The sequence below is a fragment of the Centruroides vittatus genome, unplaced genomic scaffold, assembly GCF_030686945.1.
Source record: "Centruroides vittatus isolate TY-2023 unplaced genomic scaffold, ASM3068694v2 contig_921, whole genome shotgun sequence".
Taxonomy (NCBI): Eukaryota; Metazoa; Arthropoda; class Arachnida; order Scorpiones; family Buthidae; genus Centruroides; species Centruroides vittatus.
In genome coordinates, this window is record NW_027122608.1 from 544,699 (window position 1) to 564,483 (window position 19,785).

The 19,785-nt window shown below is 34.3% G+C and overlaps 2 protein-coding genes and 1 long non-coding RNA gene across 5 annotated transcripts; 1 reads left to right on the forward strand and 2 right to left on the reverse strand.

The window, feature by feature from the left end:
• Positions 1-1,095: 1,095 nt before the first annotated feature.
• LOC136984505 (clotting factor B-like) lies at positions 1,096-10,694 on the forward strand. Of its 3 annotated transcripts, XM_067281506.1 has the most exons (9): positions 1,096-1,222; positions 3,996-4,099; positions 8,072-8,165; positions 8,401-8,628; positions 8,768-8,865; positions 9,679-9,791; positions 9,877-10,139; positions 10,205-10,368; positions 10,468-10,694. In XM_067281506.1, exons 3-9 carry the CDS (start codon positions 8,078-8,080, stop codon positions 10,621-10,623), a joined length of 1,110 nt encoding a protein of 369 aa, XP_067137607.1. In that variant the 5' UTR covers positions 1,096-1,222; positions 3,996-4,099; positions 8,072-8,077; the 3' UTR covers positions 10,624-10,694. The 3 variants fall into 3 exon arrangements, with proteins under 3 accessions (XP_067137607.1, XP_067137609.1, XP_067137608.1); XM_067281508.1 differs by lacking the exon at positions 3,996-4,099 and having other exon boundaries at positions 1,101-1,222; XM_067281507.1 differs by lacking the exons at positions 1,096-1,222; positions 3,996-4,099 and adding an exon at positions 5,722-5,936.
• Positions 10,695-11,789: 1,095 nt separating this feature from the next.
• On the reverse strand, positions 11,790-16,108 carry LOC136984502 (uncharacterized). Its single transcript, XM_067281503.1, has 5 exons — positions 15,829-16,108; positions 14,398-14,520; positions 13,563-13,682; positions 13,271-13,455; positions 11,790-11,942 (listed from the first exon to the last, which is right to left on the reverse strand). Exons 1-5 carry the CDS (start codon positions 16,106-16,108, stop codon positions 11,790-11,792), a joined length of 861 nt encoding a protein of 286 aa, XP_067137604.1.
• Positions 16,109-19,188: 3,080 nt separating this feature from the next.
• Positions 19,189-19,776, reverse strand: LOC136984511 (uncharacterized). Its single transcript, XR_010882200.1, has 3 exons — positions 19,643-19,776; positions 19,379-19,570; positions 19,189-19,306 (listed from the first exon to the last, which is right to left on the reverse strand). It is a non-coding gene; the product is annotated as an uncharacterized lncRNA (long non-coding RNA).
• Positions 19,777-19,785: the final 9 nt, after the last annotated feature.

The window sequence follows — 19,785 nt, forward strand, 5'->3', positions numbered from 1 at the left end:
GCCCTTTGATCCTTCATATTGGTAGGTCAATGTCTTAATCCTCTTGCAATGTCTGGCTGTTGAATATAGGATGGAAAAGCAAACTTTTGCTATAGAAATATTGATGTGATAATGATCAGTTTGAGTGATGTGTAGACAAATCAATGGGCTGATGTGATATTTATACTGTACTTATCTAAATTTATAAATATAAATAATATAACAGCTTTATAATAATGTTACGCATTCAACAAACACAGACTGACACTAGAACATATGCATATAAACACACACAAACACAAACATATATTCACATAGATATGTTTGTGTTTGTGTGTGTTTATATGCATATGTTCTAGTGTCAGTCTGTGTTTGTTGAATGCGTAACATTATTATAAAGCTGTTATATTATTAGCCCATTGACTTGTCTACACATCACTCAAACTGATCATTATCACATCAATGTTTCTATAGCAAAAGTTTGCTTTTCCATCCTATATTCAACAGCCAGACATTGCGAGAGGATTAAGACATTGAAGATCAAAGGGCAGTCATAACCCCCTCAAATTGTTTGTTTTCTTTATCCAAACAAAGTCTAAATGTGTGTACATAGTTTCTACATACACTGGTACATATGGTAAGTGTAAAATTATCCATTTTAATCTGCATCAGCCATTCAAATTTTGTATTCCTGTCAGTTTCATTATTGTAAAGTGCAAATTATATTCTGTTTGTCTGCTGTCCGTCCATCACTTTAAAAGTTTCGACTGGAGGTACAGAAAGTTGTGAAAGTTCCAAAAATTTAAAATTACACCTTTTAAAAGAACATTTGTTACTTATGAGGAGCAGTATTTATACATTTTGTCAGCAGACAATCAGATAAACTTGTTACAAGTCATTACATAACTATATTTATAGTTCATATAAGTGTGTAGTTGCTGCCAACTTGAATACAGACAGACAGAATGCATTTTATGCAAAATTTCCATACTAAACATGTAAAAAAAAACATTCTGTAACTAATTAAGTTGTTCCAGACATCTGAGAAATATTTATATTTCTGTGTCTGTGCATTGGTGATTTGAAAGGGGTGGAGTAGAAAAAATGATTTTGATAAGGAAAGACAGGAAATTCATAATTAAGTTTCCTGTTAATGGTTTATTAAGGTGCGTCACGTATATATCAAAGGAAGTGCGGAGACGAGCGTAAGAAAGAACGCAAATTTCAGAAACTTGCAATAAAGGTAGATGTTTTTTATATATTCTCTATCTATATCAAATAGTGTGTCTGACAAATCACAGAATTTTAATCAGTAGAGTTAGCAAGTTTCGAAATTGGCTCTTAGTAAAATAATTTGGTTTTCGAGAAGAGAATATCCAAAGGTATATCGGTTTGGAGAGGACGTGGGGTCGATTAGTCCGAGTACGACGTGATGCAATAGCTAATTACGAAGAAGCGATGCGGTATTTGGTAAGTCTACAGGTGTATGATATGATGTCGGTCGAGTGTAGTGTGAGGTATATCCGACGTGGCGGGTATGGCGTGTCGAATTTGGAATAATGTAATGTAGTGTTGATGTTGGTTAAGTCTGGAAGGATCTGGATATGACTGGTGATTAGTCGGGAGAGATATACTGCAATTTTGATGAATCTGGGTGATGGAGAACAAGACTTGACATATTTGGGATAGACTGCCCTCGATAAATCCCTGGAGTTGCTCTCTCGGATTGGATCCCAGACAGTGGCGTAGCGTAGTAGGGGCGGCAGGGGCGGCCCGCCACGGGCGGCACTTTTAGGGGGCGGCAAAATTTCACAATAAATAATAATATCTTGTAAAAATACCTAAATAAGGGGGCGGCGAAATTTTCCTCTGCCCCGGGCGGCTGACACCCACACTACGCCACTGATCCCAGATTCCCAAAGTGGACCGGTGTCTTAACAATTTGGCCGTCAATATAATATTGATTGGTCTGGAGAGTATGTATGATACAATATTGATTTATTTAGATCTGTATGATTACAAATCTGGAGAAATAAGATGTGGTGTTGGTGAGTTGAATGGCATTCATGAATGGCAGTATGAAAAGGGTGTGCTCTGAGTAGCTTGCTGATTGGTAGATAGATAAACAGTTATGAACAATTATCAAAAGATTTATGAATGGATATGGATGAGTTTAGTAGTAGATGACGTAGAGAAATTATGCGACACGAATAAAAAACTTTTTTGATTCCAGCGGCAAGCCGACAAACTCCGCCATGTTTAAGTTCAATGCGACGCGCTACGCGCTACTTCGCGTCGCATCGGATATAATCTATTCACGCGATTTTCTTTTAGTTACAGTTACCTAAAGAAAATATTCATTATTTTACAAAAAAACAGTTCGAACTTTTTATTTAGTAAAATTAATTTTGAATTATTAATTAAACGTTTCTGATTAAGTATTCGAAGCGACTACGCGCGCGACCAAGCGAAAGTGATGATAATTCGCTAGTGTTGCTGTTGAAAGAATAGGTGTCGCTTCGTATCGCGTTTCAATGAATAAGCGATTTCGCGACAGACTAATGTAAACTTTCTTTAGCAAACTACGAAAACTAGAGAAAACTCACGCCGCGCCGCGCAGTATCGTGCCTCACGCTATATTGTTATAGCCTTATGTGTCAATAGCAAGCGACGCGCGACGCTTTGCGCATATTGTCGCGTCGTGAAAGTAATACAGTTTCTGATTCGCTGTTTTAAATGTTTCGTACAAAATTCGACCAATCAGTTTACATTTACATAATCTATATTCACATTTAAATAAACTATACTAAAGAAACCGTCTTTCTGATGACAACAGGGTGCAGTTAAGATTCCGGATGATGTCAGCAGCAACAATATCAGGATGATGTCCAATTAGATACTATGTTACTACAGCAACAATTGTACAGTGAAATCGCGAATATGTATTTTAAAATTTATGTCCTATATAGTACACACTATACACCACGCTATATACATATACAAACAAAACCTATAAAATTGTATGTGCGCATATCAAATCTATAAAAAGATAAAGAAAAGGAGCCGAGTGATAAAATCCTTGAACACTGGTTGCGGGTTCGCGTCCTATCAATGGGGGTGCCATGAGATTTTCAGATTTTCTTCACGTGAATAACACCTAAATAGAGACCAGTTTCCCATAGAAAGGCCACACGGGAAGCACAGAACGTCCAAGTGTTTCATGCTGTGTTTTATCAAACCAAGAAGAGGAAGTTCACACATAGGGTTATTATTTCTTATCATATCTTTTACCGTATCTTAGAGCCTGCTACTTATCAGCTATTTTCACTCATTCCTTTCGTTCACCTCCTCTTCAATATATTCCTTTCTCTTTAGACTACCTTCTACAGAATCTTCTCATCTTTTCAGCCACCCCTATTCTTTCTTAATTCCTACCTCCATTATCCTGTTATCCTTCCTCCTCATAATACACCAGTAGTCGAGTGGAACAGTGGTAATTGGTAGTGGGTTAGTACCTGACTTAAATTTGGTGGTGTTTTTTGGGTTTCCCTAGAGGAAACCCAAAAAACACCATCAGAGTACCATCAAACAATAGCTTGTATTTTTAAGTGTACGTGCTTTTCCTATAGTTTAATGCTCCTAGAACACTGATGTTTTTAGATACGTCTAGCATGAATTTGTACTCATATATTTATGGAAACGTAGAATAGTTCTTATTAATGAACACTAAGAAATTGTTACTGCAGTAGCACAGCTGAGGGCCTGTTAATCATTTCAAATTTCTTTAACAATACAGCAACATTTATAGATGCTGTTTTGTTAGTATTCATAGTTTTATTAAATAATACACTACACAATGATTTTTGTGTAGTGCAGGAGTTTACTGCCAGCTCACTAATGGCGAATAAGTGTTAAGAAACGTATTTTAATTTACTGTTAAAAAGCACGTATTTATTTTTATAAAAAGTATCCCGGTTTACTGTGCTAAAGTTAAGACAATTTTAAATTAAATGTAGTAAATACATGCCGAGGTAATCCTGAAAGTAGAACCAGGAAAAGTCCGAGAAACCGGTCGTTATACTGGAAAGAAGTTGCTTGTAAAGTGCAAGGTAAAAAAATTGTAAGTAAAAATTGTTCTTTTATAGTACTGTAACCTAATTTTTGAACGAATTTATTGCGTGGTGACGTTTAAAGGTCAGAAATATAGATACATTAAGAATTTATTCTATAAATGATTGTTTCAACCATAAAATTGCCTTGTATTACCACTACTGACCTCACTTCACCCTGTTTTTTATGTCATTTTTTACGTTGAGAACTATGGAAGGAGTAAAATGACATGAAACGTAGAAAATTCTAATGTTATTTTACGTATGTTACGACGAGAATTGTTACGTCGTTATTAGTTACGTAATTTCTAACTTAAACATGTACTGTACATGAGTAATTTTTCTCATCTTGCATATGTTTTCGCTTGCTTTATAAGTATACAAGGAAAGATAAAATTCGTGAGAATGTATATATAATTCACTATTATTGTTTCACGTGTAACTATGTGAAATTCTGGTTTATTTCTAGTAAAAATGTAAAAAAATTTAGTTTCATTTTTTTCGGAAATAAGTGATGAAAGATACTGTAATACTTGTAAACAATTACAAAACCTGTTTCATGTGGATAAATAATTATTAATGAGAGAAGAAGGTTGAGTTGAAGGATTTATTGATATGTAGATTATATTAAATCGTGACTGAATTCAGGTAACAAACAGTTCGTTTCAACTGTCATTGGCTTACTTATTTGCTACCCACATGCGCTATTTATCTTGCAGTTGTAGTTGCAAAATATTGCAAGCTACTCGTGCAAACTAATAAATGCTATATTAATTAGCATATATAGAGCAGAAAACTATATTGAATATTAATATGTAGCAATATAAAATACATAACTCTTCGCATAACCAACAATGGAGTCGACTGAGTAGTGAGGGAAGGGCTGATGTATCCGGTCGTCTCGGCCATCAAGCCAGTACTGTAAGAGTTTAATTAAATTGGACTAGAAACCACTGAACACTGGAAATTTGGTCGTGGGTTCTTGCATGATTTAGGGCTAACCACGTAATTCTTTACATTTGTAACACCAGAAGCAATTTCACGTAGAAGGTTTTATTTCCCTTTGCATATTGTTTTTGTATGGTGTTTACGTATTCCATCAAACCAGACCCAAACAAACTAAATCAGCAGAGAAAAATCACAAAATATATGAAAATTAGTAATAAGAATAATAAAATTTCGTTCGTTATCATTTAATTTCCGTAATTTAATTAAATGATGAGACTACACACAGTGATTCTGAAGAATATTATCATAGCAATTTGTCTGAATGAGCGATCATATATTAATATTATTCTACCTTGATCTACAAGCGAATTAAACAACCTACAGCCTAAACTCTTCCAATTTTATTATTACGTAAGGCACTTCTACACGAAATGTGTCATTCGAAGCCACACTCAGGACCTGATATGCATTTTTATTAACTAAACATATAAGAGGCCCTCCCACTTCTCTGAATAGTGATGAGCAACACATAATGGATTTAGCTTGTTTAGTTTGCATATAAATCTGAAATTACTCGTGTTATTTGTTATATCTGTTGCTTGTGACCTTTATTTATAACTTTCCAAAGCTGAAATTTAATAGGAATGGAAGGAAACTTGTAATACTAAAAATATTTTATTCGCGGGAAAAGGTGTAGAAAAAGGAAGCGATATTACTTCATCCTGGTCGATAATGGCTTTCGTAGAAAAAAGGCAGTTCGGTCAGGTTATGTGATTGTTATGAAGCGACATTTACGTTTAATTGATTACGTTAATGATAGCGGGCGATAGACGACGTCACGGAGCGTAACCTTTTTAAGTCGAAAAAAATCAGATAATTTTATTAATAAACTTGAAAGTAGTAAGTACTATATTTTATTGTACTCTATATTATATTTAAAAGCTTAAAACTGCACGATTTTATTTAAAATTAACGATTCTTTTGTATATTTAATTTTCATTAAGTAGTAGCAATTCGTAATGAGCCCGGACCCTTGTATCGATTGCACGGCACGTTTCCACATCGCCACTTTTTATTTTAATTTATGAAATTTTGAATGTCTTTAAATTATATTATTATTAATTATTTAAAATAAAAAATAAGCTATTGTTTTGCGTCAATAAACTTAAATTCGTTAGATTTTATTTTAAAAAGCCAATGTAAAGCTTTAAAATTTTATTTCCGCTAGAGGGAAAAAATTGTGTTTTTTATAAAGTTTTCATGTAAAAAATTACAAGTATTGTAGTGTATTTTGCAAACTTATATTTTTATAAAGTTAAGAAAAATATTAGTTTATGATTGCTTATAATTAATTCACTACTTATGCGGTAAAAACTTGTAAAATGTTTTAATTATTATTGAATGTCAGTGAAAGTATTTTCCACCAGAGGGCTAAGATTGTATATGTTTCCGGTTAGTATTATTTCTAGAAATAATTATTATTTTAATTTAAATCCTATAAAATTTGGACTTAATTCGGAAAAATTATCTGAATTTAGGTGTTTAATTTAAAAAATAAAACTAAAAAAAAGTTACACATTTTAAACAGGAACAGTAGAAACCGGAAATCGCTGCGATTTTATCCCTCTACCGGAAAATTATAATATATCAAATTTATAATATAAATATTTAAATTTACTTTAATGTAAAATGGTTAAATGAAATTTCTGTTAAGTCAACATAAAACATTTTCTATTAATAAACGAGAATATTACATAAGTAATGGCGTCACATCTGATGATCTGCGAATGTCATTGACGAAATGCATACTGTGATGTCATGTATGACGTAATTTTCTTATTTGCATTTAATCGCAGCAAGACGCATTTGCTTCTGGGATAAACCGGAACAAAATCTTGATTTTTGGTAGCGATTGGGACCAAAATTATCGCGAATACGTAGCAATTTTGTTATATACCAAAGATTATGGCACTTACTATGCAAATACACTGCATTTTATGTATTAATATTTTGAAGTAGTCCATAAACTTATAAACCGCGTGAACCAAAAAATGGTTTATACAAGGATGTATATTCATAACCATTCGAATAAAGTTGCTTGATAAATTGTTTTTTTATTTAAATTTGTGACATTGCTGCGTGGTAACGTGTTTACTACTGTGGGGATCTTGATTATTTTGTAATTTATTATACCAATGAGAGTCGAAATATCGTTTCCCATCTTTCATTTATGCTGGTTGGTTTCATCGCGGGTCAGTCCCAAAAAACGGGCATGAATTAATTGGGTTCATGTAATAAGGCAACGCGATTCTTGGGCGATATGCCAAAGAAGGTGCCTCCTAGGAGGCTTCTCTATGAGAAACTTGCCACTATTTGGGTGTTGAACACGTAAAGAAAATCCGGAAAACTTCACGTTAGTTAGTCGCGAGTTCATGCTGATCAACTAGCCGGCTCAGGATGGCCGAGCGGTCAAGGTTAGCAGCCTGCCGCCTTGGGGGACCCGGGATCGAATCCGGACGGGTCGTAAAATCCCCAGGAATTTTTCAGTGGGTGGTCCGTCCGGATATGTCGGTCCCCGTCCCTCACCACCCGGCTGCCCCATTGTGGGCCTGGCCAAACCCATAATGGGCTTGCTATATGAGGCCCTCTTAGTGCCCACAGGGCGAAAAGAGTTACAAAAAAAAACTAGCTGGCTCACATGGAGTTTTTCGGATTTGCTCTATGTATCTAACATAGAGCAAATCCTGAATACAGACAAGTTTCCCATTGAAAAGCCTTCCTGAAGGCACTAACTTTTGACACATTTCCTATGCATTTCGTTGCATTATCCCATAAAATCAGTAGACAATGCTTACAAAACCATTTATTTGTATTATAAAGTGCCCTGTAGTAAGACAAATGGCTTTGCAAGTCTTGCATTGTCTATTGAAGTGCTGAATCAGTGTCTGGTTCCACAGCAGAAGAATAATACATAAATAATAATTATTTAAATTAGTTTTATTCTTTAGTTATTTAAATATGATTTACTTTTACAGTTTAACATGCTGATCGATAGGATATTTGGGGTTTTAATTTTAAATTTTGCGATATTCTTTTGCTTACATGCTCAGAGAACAAGAAGACCACTCAGTAAGTATTTACTTAAAGGTTTCTTAATTATGTACTATTAAATTTGTTGCATTATGTGAATTACTTTTTAATGAGGCGAAGGTTAAATAAATCTCTTATTAAGGCTCATGCCAATAAAGCCATATCTCTTTAGTTATTGGTCAATAGCCACGACCAAATCCTGACAAATCATTATAGGTTTAGGGTATTTTCTGAATAATCAATGGGCATTAAATGACTTCCTAATTAATTTCAGTTGGAGTTGTTTTCCCTGATGATGTTCCAAGCGCTGAATCTTGCACGACAAAAGAAAATCGTCCAGGACAATGCATTCCTTTAGGCAACTGCAGATCGGCACAAGAGCAATTTCCTAACAAGTTTCCAAAAATCTGTTATTGGGAAACCGACAATAAACCCATTGTTTGCTGCGAACTGACAGTTGATGTCGATTCTACTCCTCCCAATGACAATGTTCAACACTTTGGTAAATTTAATTAACAGATCGGGATAATTTGCATATCCTTAAATAGTTATAATATTACTCTATGAATGATTATTTTAGTGTTAATTATATAATTAAAGATGCTATATTAAATTATTTTCCCATTTCTGTTATTCTGTAGAGTGTGGTAAAAGAAATATCAGAGAAAAAAGACAGATATCTCGTAATCCCTATATAGCAGGAGGTGAACCTGCAAAACCAGGATCATGGCCATGGATGGTGAGCAATCTCTCAGTTTGAGTGGAATAGTAACTTATAATATTGCAAAAATTTAATGTGTAATATCTAGTTTAAAGGGAACTGAAGAGATTTCTTTAAATTGTTATGTAAAAACAATCTTTTTGTTTTTAATTTTTTGTTCTATGGAGGGCTAAAAGGCCTGTGTGTACTTTTTTCCAAACATCGATACTATAATCCGATCGATCAAATTGTAAAGGAATCTGTTATATCTGGGTTGGGGCACCGATGAAAAATTCTTGTGATTTACAATCTGAGTACTTACCACCAGTGGTAGAGTATAAAACCACTGAACACTGGTAATTAATTGCGTGTTCGCGCCTCACCAACGGTCTGGCTACATGGAGTATTCTGGTGTGGCCAACCTGGCAAGAAATTACCTGTCCCCTAGACTTAGTCTTTTGTCTCCCGGACAGTCAGGCAGCCAATCTGGACACGAGTCTGGTTTTTCTAGTAGCAGGCTGATGCATTTACCTATGTTATCTTGTTTCTACAACTATTCATACTTGAATGTTAGCTTGATAGTTGCAACAGCTAATTTCAGGTGCATTCTGGAGGTCCAAGATCGAATCTGAGCGTACGATTGCATGGATATTGACTTGTTTCTGTAAGGTTTGCTTTGCATTGGTTTCTGTGTTTTTGTATTGATTGACTCCATTGCGAGTCAGTCCTATTTAATGATTATATCGTTAGTCTGCTATGTGTAGCCAAAATATCAGATACAGTTTTAAGAGTGTCATATGGTTGATAATAGTATTTTTCACATCTCTCCTTATATAATGCTTTCTATTTCAGGCAGCAATATTAACACGCAATTTGGGCCGAGAGGGGTTCTTATGTGGAGGAACCATTATTTCTCAATTTTACATCCTTACGGCTGCACATTGCTTCGGAGGACGTGGAGGAAAGTGAGTAATACATAAAAAGTTTCTAGTTTTTTAGCAATTCCAATTGTTACACATATTACTATATGAAAAATTTGTCCAAATTTAGAGTCCCAAATGTAGTTCGTTACATTATTCGAGTAGGGAGCACATTCAGTTTTAATGGGACAGCATATACTATTGAGGAAATAATGAAACATCCGAGTTATGGAGACAGGAAGCATTACAACGATATTGCTCTGATAAAGGTGAACAATGAAATCCAATTTAATAGATGGGTACAGCCAATCTGTCTTCCTCCTACCAGTTTAGCATCGGCAACTTTGATGGGCATTCCTGTTACGGTAATCGGATGGGGCGATCAGACCTTTGGTAAGTCAATATTCTTGTTCTAGCTTCGTTAAGATACTTTGAGGTTAACATTATTTCAAATTTAGGAGGAATAAGGACCCCAGAGTTACGCCAAGTTACAGTTTCGGTGATGAGTAGAACCCTTTGCAATAGCTCATATTCCCGTTTAAGAGATTCGAGTATCGACAGAGGGATTACAGATCAGTTCATCTGTGCTGGGGTGGAAAGAGGTGGTAAAGATGCTTGTCAGGTTTGTGTTTATTGTTTTCATTGTCGAATTTGCTGTGATGTTATTTTGATCTTCAATATCATTGAACTCAAGTGATGTATTGAATGGATATACTTTTAGGCCGATTCGGGTGGACCATTGATGATGGATAGAAATGGATGGACTATTGTTGGAGTTGTATCATTCGGATATTCATGTGCCAAACCTAATTTTCCTGGTGTATACACAAAAGTGACTTCGTATTTAAATTGGATTCATGAAAATTCTGATTTATAATTTCAAATATGTTTGTTAAGTACAATTCTTCAGGAATTTGGTTTTATTAATAAATTATTTTCATCGTGAAATTAGCGTTAAATTGTGTTTTTTTTTTTTACCTTGCTATTGTATTCTTATTTTTACCTTTTCCACACTGGCACTAAGAGGGTCTTTTACTATGCCCATTATGAGTTTGATCAGGACTACAATGTCTTCGTTGTGACAATGGGGTCAAACTTCTCCGAGTAACTCGATTATAGAAATATCTTAGCTCACCAGGACATGAACATGGATCCCAGAATGGTTTGTTGGTATCTTTAACTTCTTGGTCCTCTGACAATCCTAAAATTTCGTGTTGAAGTCAGAACCTATGACCTTCACTATTCTCAACATTAATCTACTGCACTACAGGACAGCTTTATATTTGAGCATATCTGAATACTAAATACGACAACGATGTAAAATAAAAACTTAACGTTACTACAAATATTTTAATATTTCATAAAGGTTTAATCTTCTACTTTTAAGTCCGTACTTTTAAAAGTCTTCAGTTTTCTATAGGAAATTCGAAATCTGAAAAATTTGAAATTAGCTAAATTAACTATACACATTTATATTCATAATTTCAACTGCTTACCTGGTATAAAATCGTGAATAACATCAAAATGGTCATAAACGTCAAGCGTATTAAAGATATTGACGACATTTTCATCTTCAATAGTATCCATTTTTTCGTATAGATCCGAGATGAGTTTTACAAAATGTGGGGACTTATCACTGATAAGTTCATTCTGTAACTTTCTGAACAAGAAACAAACCTGCTCTTCTTCTGCTATAAAGATTACACGTTTCAAATTTCATAAATTATTTAGTTAAAGTACTAAGATACCACTTACCAGACAAGAGAAAGACACAAAGTTTCATGTGATGGAAGAAAGTCATCAATCCTACGTTGTTAAAACACACAAAGAAAGCGCGCAGATTATGAACATAGCGAGAAAGTTCAAAGGTTTTCTGCTCAACATTACTCTTATATTTTTGTTGAATATCCAAATGTAAGAATTCATTGAATTCTTCATAAAGGAATGCAAAGTCGATCAAAACTAATTTGCATAATTTTTTCCTGACGAGTTCAACCTGAATAATTTTGCTAGTTAGTACCTTTATGATGAAATTAATTAGATTTAGAGGTCCGTACTTACAAATGTAGCAGCAGGCAAAGTGTACCAGAGGATGTTATTCAGTACCAGTTCGGCATTTTGCAATATCAGATTATCTAAATATAATTTCAATCGTTTGTGTTTTGCCTTGCGATGAAATAAGTCGGAGAAAATTATCTGTAAATACACAAAATGAATGAAGGTAAAATTACGTACTATTTGATTTATTAATCGCGTGTTTGCGCCTCACCAAAGTTCTGGCGAGGTGTCGTTTTTTGGGTCTTCTTTGCGTCTATAATTCCTAAATAGGAGCCAGTTCCCTATAGAAGATCTTTCTGGAAGCAATGGCGTGATATAGCTTTATGGTGCACAGGCGAATTTGAAATAAGAGCCCCGTGTACAGTGTTGACTTCAGACATTTTTCTTCGGTGGAATTTTTTGAGGCGAAATACAGTCAAACCTGTTTTTATGCGGGGGATAGGGACCGCATTAAAAAAAACGCATAAAAAAAAATCTCACGAAACTTCACGAATGGCTGTAAATAATAGTTTTCGCAACACAATTAAAAAATATATTTTTTTTTATGCGGTCAACAGGGACCGCATAAAAGAAGTCTCACATAGAAAATAACTCAAAACCGTACGAAATAGAATTTATTGACAACAGATGTCAGCACTTGACTGCATCGTCTGGTCTATCGTCTGTTTTACATATTTTTGTCCAGTTGGTGTTTTGTTGACTTAAAAAGTAAATTATTTCATTTTTCGCATATTCATGCAATAATATTACTATAATAAGTGCATTTATGCTATAATAAGTTTATTTAGCTATAATAAGTCAACGTAAGACATGACGAATCGCACGAGACTAGTCGCCAACTATACCGCACAAATTAAAAATTCGCATTAAAAAAATCGCACAAATAAAAATCGCACATAAAAAGAGCGCATAAAAACAGGTTTGACTGTATTTTCTTATAAAAGATTGGTTTTGGGCCCTCCATTAGTGGTGACTTCAGGCAATTTTCTATTCTGCCCGTATGATAACGCGCAATCTTCTTCGACAGATCGCCTACGTATTGCATTGCTCCACACTAGCAACTCTTCATTCCTTTAATGCTGAAGGTTAGTCGTGTTGACCTTGATTAGTAATCTAGTAGTGGAAACAGACGTATCCAGCACATTGTCTACCTGAAGATGCAGAAGGACAGGTACTTTTTCAACTAGACCCAGCAATCGCCACGAAATGCAAAATGCCATTGAGATAGCCATGGGGATTTCGTGTGTTTATCTTTAATCGAAATCCAGATTTTGTGAAAATCCAAGCAGTACTTGTCTGGATTCGATTCCTCACTCCAAAACGAGAAGTCAAAGCTAGTATGGACATCTTGCTAACTAAAACACAATTCATTCACATTGCTGGTATTGATATTTCCTCAGTAAGGAACTGTCAACACGCGAAATAACTTCATTTTATCATAAAAAAGCTTTTAAAATGATACTTACACTATTAGTATACTTCTTAAATTGCCTTGATTTGTACTTCGTACCACAGCACCTCACTTCTACACTTTGTGTACGTATGTTAATTGGTAAAGTACCAATTTTGACCTGAGTTGTATTTTTGCTTTTCATGTTACGTATTGTTTCTTTATTTACACATTTAGCTTTTATGTTCTTAGTACCGTAACCTTACAAGTAAAGAAAGTCTGTGAAATTTGATCAACGTACAAACACACACGTACAAACGTACAAAAATTTAATTAGTATTGGAGATAATTACTAATGTAGAACTTACTCTGTGTGTCTGTGATAGCTAATCTCACTTTTGAGAGATTGATACGGCCTGATTTTGATACAGAACGAACAGGAATTATTAAGGAGTAAAATTTGGTGGAATCGTAAGTTATCAGAGGAACTGAAAAAACAAACTAATTATTTATAAAATAGTACATTTAATATATACAAAGTGGTCCAAATTAAACGTTCCTTATTCAGGTTTTTCTGGATACGTATTGAACCACGGAGATCAAAATTACTATTCAAGGCATAGGGAGAGATTACTCGAAAAAAACTTTGTTTCAAAATTCGACGACAGGGGAAATATAGCGTTGTAAAAGAGAAAATATCATAATGTAGAGACAAAGTAATCAAATGGGTTAATGTTACCCTAGGTATACAAAATGGCGGCTCGTCTCTGATTCCAGCAAGGAAACAGTTGGACGCACGTTCTAACCGTTAGAACGTGCGTCCAACTGTTTCCTTGCTGGAATCAGAGACGAGCCGCCATTTTGTATACCTAGGGTAACATTAACCATAGAAGGTAAATATTTTTTGACTCTTCATCTTATGGGCACTTAGAGGATCTTTTCTTCAGACTCATCATGGGTTTGACCTAGTCAAAAAATCTTATAACAATTACAGTTACTGATGTGTAATATTTCGAAAAACTATTGAGTTACTCGTAATCGAGTTGATGTGTATGCTGCCATCTTATTCTGGGCTAGAAATTGGATTCAGTACAACTGTATTTGACAGCAACTAGTGACGTGAGGCCGAGATGACGTCAATAAATCAATAGGGAACGTTTAATTATACCCATTCCGTATTTGAATGATTTCATTGCTACTTACTTTTATATTTATCTTTAATAATTTCAAAGTTTTTGAGACAGTTCGAACATAAATAGAAAGCGTGAAAATTAGACTTATTTTTCTTAAATTCTCGTTTCCATGATCGAATTGGTCCTTTAGAAGCTAGAAAAAAAATCATAGAAATTTTATATTACTATCATTTGATTCTGTTCTGAAAAATAAAGATTTTTCTTAAAGAATTTGCCTTTTAACAATATATGAAAATCGATGAAAATGGATAAAGGTCGCAACCTTAGCGACGTTGATCGTGAACACATGGTTCATTTCATCGCTGATGTGGCAACAGCTTTAGGTCTCTCAAGACTCCGTAATATGAGTCTATCGGGCATATACCATTCGTGGATGTACTAGCGCCCAGCGAGCAAATGTCGATTGTCCACACGTCACTGATGACTGGGGGCGAAGAGACTTTCTATGCTGCTAAAGATTGATCTAAGGCGACAGTGATGCAGATCATTTCCAAGATGAATGCCAGAGTCCTAAGTAATGTAAGCGAGCAGACTGTATGAAGCATGAAGCTAAGGAAGCTGACGTCCTACTTTTGTACCACCGCTGACTGAGCGTCATCAAACATTGTGCCTTGGTAAGCACAATGTTTGATGACTCTCCACAGAGTGGATCGCCGGATGAATCCCGTTTCCAAATGTATCGGTCTGATAGAAGAGTGTAAATGTGGTGCCAACCATTGTGGTCTTGGATCCATTTTGTCAGGTCGGTTCTGTTCAAGGCGTGGGGATTCTATGATGATGTGGAAAACTTTTTCAATGGAGGCTCGCTAAATTCTTTAGTGTGTCCGGGGAAGTTCTTAAACACTGTAGCTACTAAAATGTTATTGCTGATCATTTATATCCTTTCTGGTCTTCATGCGTGCTCAACAGAGTGATACGTGTTATCAGAACACTGCTCTGACTCATCACTATTATTCAGGCATGGCACATTAGAGTTCCTGACTATCCAGCTTCTACAATCTTCAGATTTAAGTTCAATTGAATCTGTCTAGGATGCTGTTGAGAGACACCTCAGATCTACAAATCTAATATAGCGGAATTGAAAGCGTAGATATAAGACTCTTATAAAGTAAAATAAAAAACCATTTTAAAAGAAAACAAAGATTATCAGAGACATCCAAATTTAGCAACTAGAGACACATAGCTGTGTTCAAAACTTTCACAGTAGAAAAAACGTTTTTATAACTGTGGTAAAGTTTTTAAAACCAATTGATCGGTTTGCTTGTTAGCACTTAAGAGGACAACAGAGAGACGGCTTGAGAAAGTGACAGATGGATTATCACAAGGAATCAGCAACAACTCGACAGAACATAACAATAATACATTAGTGAAAGACTATTGATTTTTAATTTTTTCAAAACACTAAGTACAGTACATTAAATCTTACTGAAAATCGTCTTACCTTCAACTTGAATACTCTTTGTCTTACTTTTTCCAAATGCATATTTACGTTCCTTCACTTTAGAAGTGCTTTTTCTTTCTTCTTTACATTCATTTGTCGTCAATTTGCACTTCTCTTCCTCTGATATTGTCAAATCATCAATAGAAAATATAGTTTCGTTGCTCGGATGTAATTTTTCATCAGATTTATGTACAGATTTCTGTGTGCTCGGAGAACGACTAGAGGATACGTTGAAAAAGAAGCTAAAAACTTCTAGAAATAGAAATACAGTATTTAACATTAGAGGTGTATAATTTATATTTTCGGTTTGCTGTGTGAAAGAGTATTGTACATCCCACTTAAAGAGTCTGGGGAACAATCATTTTGGACCGGTTTGCGGTAAACCTCGAATCAAGCAAAAACCGAAAACTGGATTTGAAAATATTCAATATTACTATTATTATTGTATTATTATGCGCCTTACTCATCGAATACGGCACATGATGATACTACTTTTTGGCGGAAATATTACGTAATATAGGCATATTTCGTGAATTTGAGCTAATATTTACTCGATCATTTCTGCATTTTGTATGCAAGTAATAAAAGGTTTTCCACATTCTGTAATGATTACCAAAATTTTTATTGTTTTTGAATAAAATCGATGTACATCTTAGAAATTTCAAGGTCTACAATTACCTTTCGGTCATACGTTTATATTAAACTCATACTACATATCAAACGTTTTATTAAATTTAAAAATACAGTAGAAACTCGATAATCCGGCACCCGATAGTCCAGAATTAACACTGGTAAAACACTGATAAAAAAAACCACTCTAATGAGTTTTCGCCTGATGAATGGGCTGTTCACGTATTGTTTTTATGGTTTTCTTTACGTTTGTAACACCTAAATAAGGGCAATTTTCCATAAGAAAGCCCACCCGGAAGACATTTCCCTTGAATAATTGCCCACGTGTTGTCCTACACACACACACACACACACAAAAACGAATAGGAAAATACTATGTGCACTAGTGCAGAGTGTACAGCAACGTCTCTAACAATCGGATCGCATATAAAGGATTAAATTTTCCGAAAACAGAAAATCGTCATGTAATCTGGCATTTTCGATAATCCAGATTCTGTTCTCGTAGATGCCGGATTAACGAACTTCTACTGTATAACAAAACGTGGCAAAGTTTTATCTTCCTTATTATACAAGAAATGCAATTGAATAAATTACATTTACTGGGTTTGAAAACTGCTTGTAAGTCTTAGTTGTTAGATAACAGAAATGTAGTGCAGCCATGTGCAGTGTTTATGTACTGTATATATACATCTGTACACTATACACAACACAAACAAACAGAAATATAGACTTTATAAGGTCCTAGAAGTAAGTTTTTCACTAGAACCTGTGACAATTTTGCTACGTGTAAAGAGTGTGGGGGCCAAATATTTTCTCGATAAAAATCAGCAAAATTTATTGCAGTTAAAATGTGCCAAGAAATAATTTTACATATCGAATTTAGGAACAAATTTTTATTTTAATAAAAGAATTTACTTATTTATGATTGGAATAAATATTTACACTGAAAATAGTCTTACCTCTAAATCTATCCATTGTATTCAACACAATTGATATCCTGTTTAGTGTTGAGTGACGAAGTTGAGTGACGTGTTATAGACATTGACGAAGCGAAAATATTGTTAAATCATAATTACAGTGAACTTTTTTAAAAAATTGCAAACGAATTGAATACTAAATCCAATGGCAATGCATTTGAATTCGGAGTGGGAAGGATGATAGAGTTGTTCCACCCCCACTATCCTTCCCACCTCAAAACTGATAAACATAACTAAATTAACATAAATGTAAAATTTACTCAGCGATAACATGAATATTTTAGGTGTGTGTATGTAAATACATTGTAGTAATGTATATGTTAGAAGTAGAACCACCCTCACCACCCCGATATCGAAAACAGTACTGATTAAATAATATTTTTGGTCATCGTATTTACTAGTAGTATTTCAGGTGTGTGTGTGTGTGTGTGTGTGTATAAAGGCATTATAGCGATGTATATGGTGAGGGTGCCTCAACCCGCGACATTTTTAAAAAACTTTTAAAAAACAATAAATCATTGTATAGTTTTTAGGTGATACTAGTGGTTACATCTCAGTTTGGTTTTACAATGGTTTAAAACACTCAATTTAACAATAGTTTTTACAATGGTTTAAAAACTCTCAATATAGAAAAAACGTTAACATCTTTCACATACACCAGAATTCTTCCCGGTTTCCTTATGTCTAAGAAGAAAGTTTTGCCCGAAGAAGCAGAAAACGATCATCTTTCGGGGAAACCGCCTGTACTGCTAAACCGATTCAGAGGTCATACATTTATCGTTAACTGTATAGAATTGGTAGAAAATTATAAATACTGTATATCATCACTGGAAGTATCGATCGCTGTGTTCGACTAAGGACTCTCAACGGAAGGTTTGTAGGAACACTTGGAGACAAACATCCATGGAATTTGAATCGCTCTTACCTTGAAACTTCTATCGCTGTGGTTCTGAAGAAGTCAAACGATGCGGAACAGCTATGACGCTAACAGTCGGTATATACTATCCTTTAATCTTTGATTTGGAACAGTTTAATAGAATCCTTATCAATTTTAGGTTTTAAATGGTGGAATGTCAAGACTGGAAGGCCATGCTAAATGTCATTCGCTTACACAATCATTATACTTAATCATTACACAATACATAAACACAAACACAATCATTTATATGTATTCAGTATTTCATCTTATTTCACCTATAATTAAGAAAATAATGATTAATTGATTGCTGTAGTAATAATTACCAAGTTGTAAAAGAGAACTTTAATTTTTATTTGTGTTTTCATATTATATAAATGATGTATTATTCTGTTCTTCGTACACTTGTTTATGTAATGTCGACATAAGTTTTCAGTCTTATTCATTGTCAAATTGACGTAAAAACGTGCATTATCGCAACAAATCTAGAAGACTTAATGTCAGATGAGCTGCTTTCTCAGTGATTCCGGCGGATTTGGGGTGGTTTAATAATGCGCCGTTTACTGTAAAATTTACTGAAATTTCCAGAATTTTATTAAAAACTTTACAATTACAGTAAAATATATTACGTAACAATACAGTCCCAGGCAGCAGTTTTACACAAGTGTCCATTTTATGTTACGTAGAATAAATTGTTGGAATTGTTAATTTAATAACAATATAACTAGTTAGAAATGTAAAGATTCTTTTCACAATAGAATCGCAGTAAATTCTTAAAAAATGAAATTTTAAATCCCTTGAATTGTAAATATGATACAGCAACTAAGAAATTCTTCGAATTATTAATCAATCGGTTATTCGAATTAAGAAAAAGTTAAGAATAGGAGTTACAGCAAACACGAGAAATGGAGATACCTCAGGTTCTTAAATTCCTACTCGAGCGTAGTACCGAATCCTGCAAATAAAAAGAAAACCATTAATATGTAATAAACGGTAAATTATGTACAAAAGTTATTCTGAATATTACCAGGAACAAAGTCCTTCACAATATCAATGTACTCAAGATCGGTGAAATGTAACAACACATCAATTACTTCTTCGTTTTTGAGTATATTTATTTGGTCGTTTACTTTCTTAATATCGTTGACAAATTGTAGAGAATAATATTGTGCGAGTTTTTTACGAATAGGTTTATACATCTCATCGATCTCAGAATTACCTGTTTAATAATGGAACAATTAGTTGTGCGTTAATAGAAGTATACAGTACAATTGTTAAAATAATACCATACGTTCTTTATAAGGTTCCAGCAAAATGCAAAGTTTAAGGTAGAAGTAAAACTTAGATAAATCCTCCGTCTTGTAAGACACGATGCATTGTTTTATATGCATAACAAAAGTGTACAGTTGATAAGATTTCGAGCTGTGATCAGCT